At 41.6% G+C, this 13,971-nt stretch overlaps 1 protein-coding gene across 19 annotated transcripts in view; it reads right to left on the reverse strand.

Moving 5' to 3' along the window:
* afdna (afadin, adherens junction formation factor a) overlaps nucleotides 1-13,971 on the reverse strand; it is a 110,722-nt gene that overhangs the window by 25,013 nt on the left and 71,738 nt on the right. For all 19 annotated transcript variants that reach the window (XM_065963645.1, XM_065963654.1, XM_065963643.1 and 16 more), the window contains one exon: nucleotides 10,694-10,774. In XM_065963645.1, the coding sequence (XP_065819717.1) occupies nucleotides 10,694-10,774 (81 nt within the window). The remainder of the gene's footprint in view (nucleotides 1-10,693; nucleotides 10,775-13,971) is intronic.

Raw genomic sequence — 13,971 nt, forward strand, 5'->3', positions numbered from 1 at the left:
CTCCAAGAATTTTTAAAACACACATTTTTACCGTCAGCTATTCAAGACTCTCGACACTGAACAGAGCAGAGTCTGATTAGAAACACTATGGTGAAAACTGAGCCTTCTTTTATCTGAGGTAAAAAGTTCACCAACATGTCAAACTGAAACACTTCAGTTCAACTCATCCACACGTATCTTATTTGTTGAGCTTCCTGCTTAAAGTCAAGGTTACTTCTCTTGATTCTGGTTAGATTTTTCTGCTGAAACAATCAAGTCTCCACACAGTAATATGAAGGGTTTGTATTTGATGTCATAATATTTACTTTGGCTGAATCCTCTCTTTACCAAACAGCAACATGGAGCAGACACACAGACACACTGGACCTGAAGCTTCTTGTTGTTTTTTTTTAAAATATTTCTCGTTTGTTGTGGTTTTTCTTGTGAAGTATGGAGAAGATTTACAGAGCAGCAAAGTTCTGGCATGCGATCAGACATATCACACGCTTCCTTTGCCATCTTTGACATGTTTATTCTGTGAGTTTGTGCAACAGCAGACGCAGAAAAATAACTTATCTGATGCAGACGCTCTCGCTGTGCTAAATATGAAACCTTTCGGATTTGCTACCAACACTTCTCGACCACAAACACAACGTCAGGTTTTTCTTTTTTTGTCGTTGTTGGGAAGGTGACAAGAAGCCAAAAGGAGGAAAAATTTATGACAGAAAAAACCTGAGATATCTGTAGGTTTTCTTCATCTTTGAAATCAGGTGAAGGAGACAGAAATTTAAAGCAGACAGGACAAAGGAGGAAAGGTTCAGGCTGCACACAAACTACCTGCACATTAAGAATCACAGCGTGTTTATAAAACCGCTCGTAAAACTGTGGAGTGGATTAAAGAGAGTCCTAATTGCTGCCATTCGTCAGAGCTGACAACACGGCAGCAAGTGTGTGTCATCTTGCAGAGGTATGGGGTTCAAAGCTCTTAGTGTTTGCAGCTCACTTCTGTTAACTGTTTAAACGGCTGCAGCCATAGAAGATAAATTCATTTAACTATACATTTCTTTCCCCAAAATGATCACCTGAAGAATAATAATAATAATAATAATAACTTTATCTATATAGCACCTTTCAAGAGCAGAGTCACAAAGTGCTTTCCAAAAGGTTGAAAACAAACAGAAAGCAAAAACCAACAACCTCAACAATAAGAACAAAACAGATTAATCAAAAGCAAGTCTAAACAAATTGGTCTTAAGTTGCTTTTTAAAAGAGTCAACAGTGGACACAAATCTTAAACCCAGAGTCAGAGCGTTCCAAAATGTTGGCGCTACAACCTCGAAAGTCTCCTTTGGTCCTCAGTCTGGTGTGAGGGACGAGCAGCAAACCCTGATCAGAGGACCTGAGAGATCTGCTGGGAGTATGAGGCCGGTGCCTGTCCATACAGGGCTTTTAAAAGTGACAACAAGAATCTTGAATTATATTCTAAAAAGATTTATGGGAAGCCAGTGTAAAGAAAACAGAATTGGAGTGATGTGTGACCTTTTGGAGGATCTGGTTAATAGTGTGGCTGCAGCATTTTGAACTAATTGTAGACGGTTTACAGATGTTTTGTTAAAGAAGACCTCTGTGCAAAACATTGCTATGAATGAATAAAACTTTTTGTGGCATTTGATGGAGTGTGCGGGTCTAACTTCTTCCTCAGTCTGCTGATTTCACACGGCCCTGCCCCTGCGTGATGTGCCTATAACTACCTCCTTATTCTATTTTATCTGCACTACCAGTTACTGAGGACTTTGTTTCCTGTAATCTGTGCCGATTGTTGACTTTCTACAGCAGGAAACACTTTCTAAATATCAAAAACATGAAACAAAAAGCTTTGTGTCGACTTGTCAGAATATGTAACTCACACGTTTCTGGTCTTTTGAAATTGTGGCACATTTTTCATCCTATAGTGTTTTCATGACGAGTAAAAACATGTTATTCACAGCAAAACTCCAAACAAGAATTACTGCGTGTTATTTTAGCGCTATTGCATTGAATTTAACTCACAATTAAAAGTCATTGAGTGCAAGAAATACTTAAAAAATGCAACATGTGGCAGGCATTCATTTTCTATGTTGGCAGTTTGGGTTTAGAGAATAGAGTCACATTCACAGCATCCATCAACAGATCTGTGTCCCACTTTCTCCAGCACAAAATGCCAGCAGAGACAAATCATTCTTTCAGCCTTCTGTCTGTGCTGTGTGCGTGCATGTATATGTAATAATGAGGCTGGATTCATGCGGGCATGAATTTCCTGTGAGTGACATGAAGATGAGAGCAGGGCAGTGAATCATTCTGACTGTTTTATGTCTGTTGTACATTACCAGAAAAAGACATTAAAGGGCCTCAGTGTAGGATGGAGCCACAGATTTGTGCGCTTATATAGACGGGGGGATTGGGGGCGCCAAATGCAGGCTGCACAGACTCTGGTGGGAATTCCCTGAATCTCCCCTGAGGGATGTTCAGAGGGGCTTTTAGTGAGTTAAAGGGGTCCTGAAGGGGGTTCAGAAGACTTCCAGCATTAGTTATCACGTGCAGAAGCGTGACAGAGAATTCAAAAAGTGTACCGCAATGTGCATAAAAATGTGTCTGCAGAATTTATTTGTTGAAATCAGTTTTTAAAATATGCAATTTCAGCATTCAGAGTCGGACCTTTTAAAAACATCACGAGACAATATTTCAAAATCCTGCTGTCTGACGAACAGTATAAAAGAAGTGGACTTAAGACTCTCATTTTGCTTTCACACTTCACACTCCTGAAGTTTTTCAGGCTGATCGAAAACTGCATGTGTGAACGCAAACAGCTGAATTCTTCACTCGGACTCAATCCGGAGTTTCTCCTGCAAGCCCTCTATTATTATTTTATCCTGCAGAAAGTCTGAGTGAGCTGATGTGAGAATGCAAATATGTGACGCAACAATCGATCTAATCTAACAGTGAATATTATGGGTGCAAACAAAAGGGACGCTATCAGCCAATCAGTGTCGAGCATTTGGAATTTACATTGTTATTTCACCTTGCAATTCATGACAGCATCATCTATGAGACATGGGCGAGGAGGTCTGTCAATCATACAACCATTAAGAGTAATCATCACACTAAACGTCTTTCTGCCACACAAACACAGAAGGTATAGAGAAACTGTTAAGACATGGGCACGCTGAAACGTGTGCACATGTTGTAACTCAGCCGGTTTGTCACGATGATGACGCTCTGAAAACGAGTGGCTGATGTCAGGGTGGGGGTCAGAGTGAAAACAGATGTGCGCCCTGTCACAAACATCACCAACGTTCAGCCCAGAAACAAACTTCCCTTCAACAATCCTACTTTAAGAACTTTTTTAAGATATCCATCCATGACTGAGTTTATGAGCATGTAGAGAAAAGCAACATGTGTAAGAATACCTGAGGGAGCTTTACTGGGTTTTAATGGACAGCTCGGGTTCTTTAAAGTAACCTGACAAAACAAATCAAGCGCACCTTTAAGCTGCCAGGCCTCCATTAAGAGAAGAAATGCAGAGAAGGAGTCGACTGGTAAAAAGAAGACTTAATAAGGACTCTACCACTCGGTCATTTCAGGATACGTTTAGGCTCTCTGATCGAACATTGGAGTTGCTTTAAATTGTATTTCAGTAAAGATTTAGTGTGTACATTTGCACAAATCTGTCAATTTCCTGAGGTAAGCTTTGCTGACCTGCAGATTCAAAATTGCACTCTGAGGAACGAGTCTGTTAAGGAACTGAAAGTTAACTTTGCTGCTATAGAAACGGCAAGAAAAGAAAGCGCTTATTTATCCTGGATGTGCCACAACTGAACACACACTAACCAGAGGAGGATAGTATGTAATCACAGCTAACACAACTGATTTATGTCATTTTCTCTATAAAAATATCGTCCTGCAATCTTAAAAGGCAACAAATTCCCGGTATGACCCTCCTGCCTCCGTTTGTTTTTAATCAAGCGAGGTCTAAAACATGAACAACATAAACACAAAAACAGACCCTAATAAAACACATGACTTTTGTTTGTAAATGTTTGCTTCCACGGAGAAGTTCGACCCTCTGTGCCAGTGAGTGTGCACAGAAACAGGAGGAAGCTATAATCGAGGGAAATGCTGTTTTTCCCAAGAGGTCAAAAATATACTCGGAGAAGTTTCCTCCTCCTGTCAACGCTTTTCCATTTCAGAAACAGCAATCAAACGATTCCTTGAATTAGACTCGTAGAGAAGCACAAACGTTTATGAACAGATTCAGGAGAGATGCAGGTCAAGTAGCTGTCTCCAATGGTTTGAATTTGGACTGCAGTACCCTTTTTAAACACTAGGTGTCAGAGTTACATATTGCGATTTATGGTAGCCCTGCTGTCCTCTGATAACCTCATTAGGCATTCAAACCACCAGAGATGAACTCAAAAATATAAAACCAACACATCTACTACTTTTCATCATGACAAAGCAAATCAGACGGGACATTTTGGAACTTGCTGAGTGGAGACAGGAAATGTTTCAGCTGGTTAGAAGACGGACAACGTGCATCGCTGTTTTCCTGAAAGTGTCCCCGATCTTCCATTCAATCTTGCCAAGTCGTGATCCCGCCACAGTCAGACATACGGTGCCTTTCAAAACCAGCGCCAAAACGCACAAATGTTCTCTTCCACACGACGAAAACACCTCCTGCCTGAAGCTTTACAGGAAGGCGAGTGTGTGTGTGTGTGTGTGTGTGTGTGTGTGTGTGTGTGTGTGTGTGTGTGTGTGTGTGTGTGTGTGTGTGCGGTACATCCTCCCATTGTCTCAGGCCTCTTAGGGGGTATCCCTCTCATACTATTGTTCCACCATCAGGTCAGCTAACAAACAAAAACAACAAATACTTCAAACACTGAGCAAACAAACAGAGAGAGTGCAGCTTTGAGAGTTCGTACTGAAGGAGAACTTTCCCCGGGTCAACTCGGCTACTCTCTGCTTCCTCAACAATACAAAACTCCCTTTCAATTTTTCACCGCACTACCTGATTTTAAATGTACAGATATGACACTTACTGCAGACCTCTAAGAATTATTAGGCTCTTCTTGTAATCTCTCCCCCAGTAGGCTAAACCCAAGGAATATACGTCACCACCCCGCGTCCCATTGCTGGAGGTGAATTCTCCTGATTATATCCTGCTGCGTTCTCACACCAGCTCACTTGAACTTCATGTGGAAAAAAATACCTTTTAAAATTCTAGTGAAAAATCAGATGATTTGCATTCACACATTGAGCTCATCCTGAAAACTTCCAGAGTTTTGTGGAAGTGTGATGTTCCGATTAAGTGCTGCTTTGTTAGAGGTGAAGAATTGCATTTCTTATTTAAGAGAATTTCTTATTGAAAGAGCTAAAAAAATATAGTACGTGTGAAATAGAAATGTATATTATTCCAAAGAAATTAGTTTAAACTTTGCACTGGCTATCGATATTTGGTCTGTCCCATCCCTATACATAAAAACACTGCATCAATTTTTATGTGGCACAATATGTCGCAGTAAACAAAGATATCACCATGTCAGCTTTTTCCAACATCGTGCGGCCCAAGTGAGATCATTTCCACACATGAAAGCTCTCTACAACTGTAGGGTTTTTAAATGGGGATTTGGTATGAAGTCCTGTTTGGTTCTAAATTTAGTCGTATTTCTCAGAAAGCTGGATTGCGACAGAGTAGAAGTTTAGCTTCGTTTGTTTTACTTTTGTACAGAGAGAATGTTCTGTTCTAGGTATTCATCCAGTGTGATAGATAAAAGGTGAGGAGAGGAGAGGAGAGGAGGGGAGAGAGGACAAAGAGGAGGGGAGAGAGGACAAAGATGAGATGAATACTTCATAATGACCTTTTTATTTTCTCGTTGACACTTCTGTCATGGAAGCTGCTACAAGAATCAGTCAGGTGGCTGCTCTATTCAGTGCCTCTTACCCTCTTCCTTTTTACCTCGTTAGCTGTCTTCATCTATTTTGTCTCTCGTCTCTCCCTCTCCTTTTAATGCCTTGTTGTACTAATTGCCCTTTGGGAACAAATCAAGTTGAAGTTGAGCTCCTAACACGATGCTGATCCACTGAGAGATTCAAATCACGCGTGGCGTGCATTAGTGTCCATTCCTGTAAATGTGTAACTTTCTCTGTGTGGATTCTGCCCGATAAATTCACTTCATTGTTGGTGGGAACATTTTACACTTAGCCGTGATAACGTCGACCTACATCAATTCATTTCTACTGTTCCTCGATTTCTTTTGAAGAATCTGATTCCAAGTTTCGACACGGCCTGAAATGCACGAGTGTGTTTTGACCATCTGTGTTTCATGTGTGTACCTTAGTTTAACCATTAGCAGAACGGCCCTGAAAGCAAACAGGGGACAGTGGCTTATCAGAGAGCCGTCTCACACACACACACACACACACACACACACACACACACACACACACACACACACACACACACACACACACACACACACACACACACACACACACACACACACACACACACACACACACACACACACACACACACACACACACACACACACACACACACACACACACACGAGGGATGTGTTGAATAGAAGCTGGACTACAGTCTGTCAGTATGTAAGAAGCTACTGCACATGAACCAATGACGACACAATGACACTCAGAAGCTGAAGAATACAAAAAGGATGAAGGACTTTCAAAATAAGACAACAGATCAAAGACACACATTTCAACCTTTATCTACCAGATTAAAAAATGCCACCACAGAGCCGATAATAAAGAAGCTTGTGCCGAGAAAATGTATGCTAACAAGACTCCCTTTGTCTGTCTTTAACACGCACAACTCCTCAGGTGTTTAAACCCCCCCCCCCACACACTGTTATTAAAGCATTACCTGGTCTCTCCTGCCCACCACAGAAAACCACATGTTGCAGCCGCTTGTCTGCGTCTCCCAGACCAGCTCGCACTGGGACGTCCAGACACGCTCACACTCTCTCACAGGAGGGCACACGCCTCCTCTTATCCCACAGAGCGCTTCAACCTGCCAACAGGCACTAACAAGTCCAAGACCGCCAAATTATCGAGGCTAGGAGTAATCCATTCAGCCGAACGTCTGTGTTTGAAATCACTATTTACTGCGGGAAATGTGGGACGCAACGTTTTCTCCTGTGTGTGGCAAAAAGGAGTGGAAATTTAGCGCATGGCATTTTAAAAAGCTTGTAAAAAAAAAAAAAAAAGCATATAAAAATAAGTACAGGAAGTTTAAAAAGCTGCATAAATTCCAGTCAGAGTGTTTAAAAAGTTGCAGTAAATGCCTGAAATGTTCCCAAGTGCAAAAAGGAATTCCTCCACGAGTTCCTAATTGCAGCGTGTTTGTTAAGAAACAGAATCCAGGCGGAGATCCAGAGGTGAAGTGTCGGCTGGGACGCCGGCTGGTCAGACTGAGGTGGAGCGCCGCTGCTGCAGCTCCACCAGACAAATACCACACACACACACACACACACTCTCTCTCTGTGTCTCTCTCTCTCAGACACACACACACACAGTTAGTTATATAACAGGACAAAGGCTCAGCCCAGTTTACCGGGAATCAAGCAGCTGTCTGACAAAAAAAAAAAACCTCTCTACCTGTCTTTCCCATCCCACACACACACAGCTTTAAAAACAGAGCGAGGAGGTTTCCTTCACGTCCTTCCTACACACACACACACACACACACACACACACACACACACACACAGGAAAGCGCTTTGCCTTCAGCAGGAAACACACTCTGCTCTAAAGAAAGACTTCTTATGTTTCTTTTAGAGTTTAGCCTCGTGCACTTTATTTCTCCAGACGGACACTCGGATGGACAGAGCTCTGCTGAGGCCTCGAGGTCGGACTTGAACCTGCTCATCTTACTGTACATACCTGCTGCGTTTCTTCCTGCAGTGTTGTTTTGTTACATGTTTAGTCTTATTAACTCATTGTGCCATCACCATGTGGTTAAGATTAATGCCTGCAGCGTTGCCACACTACCAGAATTTTAAACTTCTACATGATCCAAGTTCAAATCTATTGACATGGATACCCGTTTAGTCACCATGGCAACAAAAATAGAAGACCAGTGCACCCAACACTGGTGAATTTCTTGTTTTTAATTACCAAAACATTGCAGACAAACTCCTGCACACTGTCTAAAACTCCTCTGCTCTCCGTCTGTTCTTAGCTGGAATGACTAAAGGATTTAAAGAAACATCATGATTTGCCGACCTGTAACTCTCAACAGACAGACCACACTGCTCTCTCTCTCTCGTCCATTTTTACTAACAGTAGCTTTGGGTTAAAATACGACTGAAGATCTGAAGATTTCTTTCAAGATTCAATATTTTTCGATACTATCGATCATCAAAGAATTGGAGGTTATCTAGTTTTGAAACATGTGACATCGAAAAGCATCACACATTTTGAGAAATTTCAATTGCTCAAGTCTGAGGTGAACTAATAAAATCTAAATATTTCTTCCTTAGTGTTATGCTACACTCTTACACAAAGTTTATTTAAACTTGGACCTGCAGTTCTTTTTCTAAAATCCTGCAGAAAAAACAACAAACATCCTGAAATATTTGACAGCAGAAAAATAAAAGGAGCAGCAAAGCACGATAACAGGATGCAAAACAAACACCAGTTCTTCTCACTTTCATCGACGCTTCCTTGAAACAAAGCGACCAACGCTGATTAAGATGAGATAAGAGGTGTGATGAGACAATCCGCTCATGAGACGATACACGATATTGAGACAAGATTTAACACTATTTTTAGGAAACTTTAATAACAAAATATATGACTAAAAATAGTCTTCTATGAGGTTAAAGGTCACAAAATGTAATGTAATGTGTCTGTAATGGTGCTCATAAATTACATAAAGCATCACTCATAAGTCCACATAGCATCTAGATCTGTGTAGTCCTTGATAACGATGGAAGATTTCCACATTAATGAAGAGGATCAGACGAGTTTAACAAGCAGAGATTCATGAATATTTACATAAAAGAAACTCATCTGAGGCCAAACAAGTTGACAGAGAGGCCTTGACACTGGGTTGCGTAACTGTCTGGCTGCGAAGTGCCCGGTTTTCCCCCCACAGGAAATTTGTTAGTCAAAATGAACGTCCAACTGTGCTGCATTTAAATTCTTTGCCATTTGAAATTATAATCAAAGCAATATGGGACACGGCGGTGGCTCTGAAGTGCACACCATGTTTTTGAGTCCAGACAGAAAGTTTAAAAAAAAAGAAGCTCATGAAGCAAGCTCCGAAACAGGAAGTGTCCATCAACGAGAAGAAGAAGACTAACCGATCAATGGTAGTGATGATTTAATTCATCGTTCCTGATGCTGTCACAGGGTTCAGTGCTCAGGATGAGTCAGCTCATTGTCAGGTTTTGGATTAAATTAGACGGCGATGATGGAGATGTTTGTTTAACCTCTGCAGATCGGATCGTTTGATGACAGCTGGATTTATTCCCTCACATCACACACACACACCGTTTATGGAAGATTCAGCGTGTTTGACGCCTGTTTTTGGAGATGTCTATTTGTCACATGGCCGTACAGAAGATTAAAAAAAGATAAATTGGGGGCGACAGCATGTAGGGACTTTGGTTTGGGAACAGGAGGGTTGCTGGAGAGGTGCCAGGGCACTTCGCATGAGCAAGGCACGCTCCCTGTGTATCAGCCTCACTCTGACATCTCTCCACTAATGCATGTTCACAGGTCCTGTTTGTGCATGTGTGTGTATTTTGGGCGTTTTGCATCCAGCAGCTGCTGCCATTGTGCAACTGTGTTACTCTGTTAGACACAAAGAGATATTTTAAATCTTAGTTGAATGGCGTTATCATCAAAAGGTTGTGACTCTTTTCTTTGCACCCCTCTTAAACCGGCCTCTAATCTTATTCTTTAAAATGCAATCATATGTCGCTCACGCTTATCTTTGAGTTTGGGGGATTCAGGTAATCGTGTCCAATGAGACGCGATAAATAAAATGTAAAAAAGGTTAAAAAATAAATAAATAAAAAAGTCTGCCATGTTTGTGAGGTCTGCAACAAGGACGAAAAAATGTTTGAATCTTTTGGCGTTAAATCTTTGCTACCCTTTTGTTTGAGCACTACACCATCTGTTATACTCAAACACGGTGGTCAGGTGTTTTATTTTGAAAGTTTTTTATGAAGACATTGGAGGCGTGTGATTAAATAAACAACCAGAACAGACAGTGGTTCTGTGGTGCCACCCAAGAAAGCCCACTCTCCCCTCTGACAGCAAACCCAACAGACCACCTTCACGTCCAGGAGTCGTCCGCAGAGAAATGACTCTGTTTAGTCTCTGCTCTGCAGGCAGACTCAACAATAAAAAGCAGTCTCTCACACACACACACACACACACACACACACACACACTAATCCAACAAACTCTTTCTTCAACAGCCAAGATTTAAAAAAATAAAAAATCTAACTTATTTTTGGATTTCCTGTCAGAGTCATGCCGATCTGTCACGCTTCTACTTTTGAAAACGTGAAAACTCCTGCCATGAAAGATTAGTTTTCTTATTTTAACTCAGCTGTGCTTTGGTTTGGATTTTAACCCTTTAACACACTCATACACACTCGCACACACACAAAGTCTCCTCCAGGTGGGGTTTTCTTACCTTGGCAGCCACGATGCTGAGGCCCATGCCATTGTGCTTCTTCAGGGTTACCGTGACAACCTCCGGCTCCTTCCTCATTTGCTGAAAGAGAGAGATGGACAGGAAGGACAAACTGTGAGTGAGGGTGAAACCTCTTATAGGGAAATGTTAGCGAGCGTCCTCTCGTGTGTGTGTTCCCTCGGCGGGACTCTGAACGCAGACTGCGGAGCACGACGAGGGAGGGATGAGAAAAAAGGGAGGGAAGGAATGAAGGAGGCATAAAAGGGGAAAGGGGAAGACCACAGAGGAACCTGTGGCTGCTGGAAACGAGTCAAGAATGAAAAACCACATCATAGTTTTACACACACACACACATATACACAGCAGGGCTGGGTGACGGGGTGTGGAGAAAGAGAGGGAAACAAAGACAGAGAGACAGAGCGGCAGAGGTTTCCCACATCATGATAAAAAAAATACTCTGACAAAGTGTAATCCAAAATAAATAAACCCGTGTCTGACTCGTACTTAAGTGTGTTTGCATTTAAACTGAGTGTGTGTTGTTCTGTGTGACTGGACATCACACTGACGTTAATACAGAGTGAGAACATCCAGAACCACAAATACTACAACACACCTAATACTAAAAAACAGTCTAATCAGTGTGCTGGTATTTATGTAGACAACGATGCATGATGGGAAATTATCTCAAGAGGAATCGAGTTGTAGTCGTGCAGTTAGTGACCCTGCAAGATCCCCAGTCGTTGTAAAATCTTCAGTTCTGCGAGTCGCTGACAGGTTGTCATTTAAAAGGTTTATTTAAGGCTGTTTAATTTAGAGATAGGACTGTGGATAGAGGGGGAGAGCGAGAGAGTGGGGAATGACATGCAGGAAAGGACCCCGACTACAGCCTCTGTACATGAGGCGCACGCACCGACCACCAGGTCACCGCCCTCTGGTTCCCGACCCACCAGTTAAGAACCACTGTTCTAGTGTATGGAAGGCGTAAGTATTCCTACATCTGCATGGAGTTTTACTAACCAAATGTTGGACTTCTGCGTTCCTTCCTCCTCCAAAAACCAGAGGAAAATGATCTGGTTGGTATGCAATTCTCAAACACCGCACTAAGTGAGCAATTTACCTCCAAGAGTCTTCGAAACACTTGAGTCCAAAAACACTGATCTCTGATTTTTTTGGTTCCTGCTGTCCGAACTGACCCTTGGGAGATCCCGTATAAAGCCAAGTTTACAGTAAGTGAAGCGAGGCTAAATTTAAGCTCCTTTTTTTTGTGCAAAATATGTCTTACACAGTCAAACTAAAGATGGTGTTATTCTGAATACTGTGACACTGAATATCAAAGCACAGAGAGGGAAATGCAGTCCATAACAGAGTGAACTTCAGGAGGTATTTCTGCCCTGAACAAATCCCTCTCAGGGTTGATATCTTCAAAGGATTGAACGAACAACAGACGCAGTACCACCAAACAATGACTCCAGCAAGGTAAATAAGGGCAAGCCAGAGCTGCAGTAGCACAGACTTAAAAAAAAAAAAAAAAAACTTATGTAAGGCTTTTATTGGTTTTATTGGTTGGTGCACACGCCCCATGTGCAGAGGCTGTTCTTCTCTGGGTGGGTGGCCCGGGTTCGAATTCAACCAGTGGCTCCTTTCCATCATGTCGTTCTGCACTCTCTCTCTCTCTTCATGATTTCTAACTCTATCATCTGTCCTCTCTCTCCAAAAAAAGCACAAAAATGAAGCTTAAAAGAAAAAAGAAATCTACATAAAGAAGCTGATCATTTTAGAAAATATGGACGCCTTCTATCAATGATGTGAAGGATTGAGATTTATCGGATAATCAAGTAAAAGGACTGGAGCTTGTATATCTCTTTTCTATTCTTCTGACTCCTCAAAGTGCTTTTACACCGCAGGTAACACCTAGACATTCACACTCTGATGGTAGAGGCTGCTGTAAAGTGACCATCAGAAGTAACTAATCCAATTCAAACGCCACAGACGAAGCAGCGGGAGTAATTTGAGGTTAGGTGTCTTGCCCGAGGACACATCAGACATGTTGCTGCAGGAGCTGGGGATCAAACCAGGACCTTCCAGTTGAGAGACGGCCGACTCTACCAACTGAGAATGACGTCTGTGGACAATGCAGTTTGCAAGCATGCATCATTTTAATTTAGTCTCTAAATACTTTCTCTACAGCAATAATAAAGTAATTTTAGTAAATCATGACCTTTTTTTATTTTTTGCGAGATTAGCATTTTAGTTTCATTTTCAATATTTTTTTTGTTCTGCTCCGTTGGTCTCGTCTGGATATGAAATATGTGAGCGTTGAAAGGCTGTATGATGCTACCATTTAAAAAGAAATAAAGGGGAGGGGGAGAGGTAAAGTCAGGGACAGACGCCATGCGCTGGTTTGATAGAAATAGCAGACGGGTGAAAACACTTTTAGAGATGTGTAAATATCAAACTGGGACATTTCACATTGAAGGAAAAAGCCACATTCAGGAGTCATTCGACCACTTGTCCTTCTGTTTTTTGAGTTAACGACTCTGCAGGGCAAAGGAGAACATTTCATCAGGACGTGTTAGTTTGTTTGTTTTGGCGACAGCTCACCAACACGAGAAACAAAGAGAGAAGTAGTGAAGACTGTGACCGGAGGGAAAGTTTGTTTTCTCTGTCAGACAGTGCAAAGAAAATCTGGAAGAACTTATTTCTTTATTATTATGTCTCATTGTTTTGTAATGTGTGTTTGTCGACACCTTTACTATTTGAGGTCACAGTCTTTAAACAGTCTTTAATGTCCTCCTACTCTATGTTTTGTATGCATGGTTTTGTTTAGTCTAGCATCTTCTAAACAGGTCAAACAAAAACTGAAGGAGGTGGAATAAAAATGCAAATAACCTGAATAATTCCTATAAAAATGAACACAGTTAAATTAGATTTTTCATAAGTTGTTTTCACTTTAATTTCCATAAGTCTCGTTTCCCAACACAGACACAGACAAGCCACCTGTACTTTTTGTTACGATGTCAATGAATCACATTAAAACCCTTCACTGTTTGCATGCTGAAATATGATGCAGAGCACCACCATAAGCCCCCCCCCCGTCTGCCTAAACACCCCCCATCCATCAAAGAGTGAGCGTGTGTTTGTGTGTGTTTGTGAGAGAGACGCCTGCATTATGTCGAGACTACAGTCATGAAATAGTAGAGCAGGGATAAACACACCAATTACAGAGGAAGTGGTGTGTGTGTGTGTGTGTGTGTGTGTGTGTGTGAATAGTAAAAAGA

Source organism: Labrus bergylta, chromosome 15 (genome assembly GCF_963930695.1).
Source record: "Labrus bergylta chromosome 15, fLabBer1.1, whole genome shotgun sequence".
In the NCBI taxonomy this organism is placed as follows: Eukaryota; Metazoa; Chordata; class Actinopteri; order Labriformes; family Labridae; genus Labrus; species Labrus bergylta.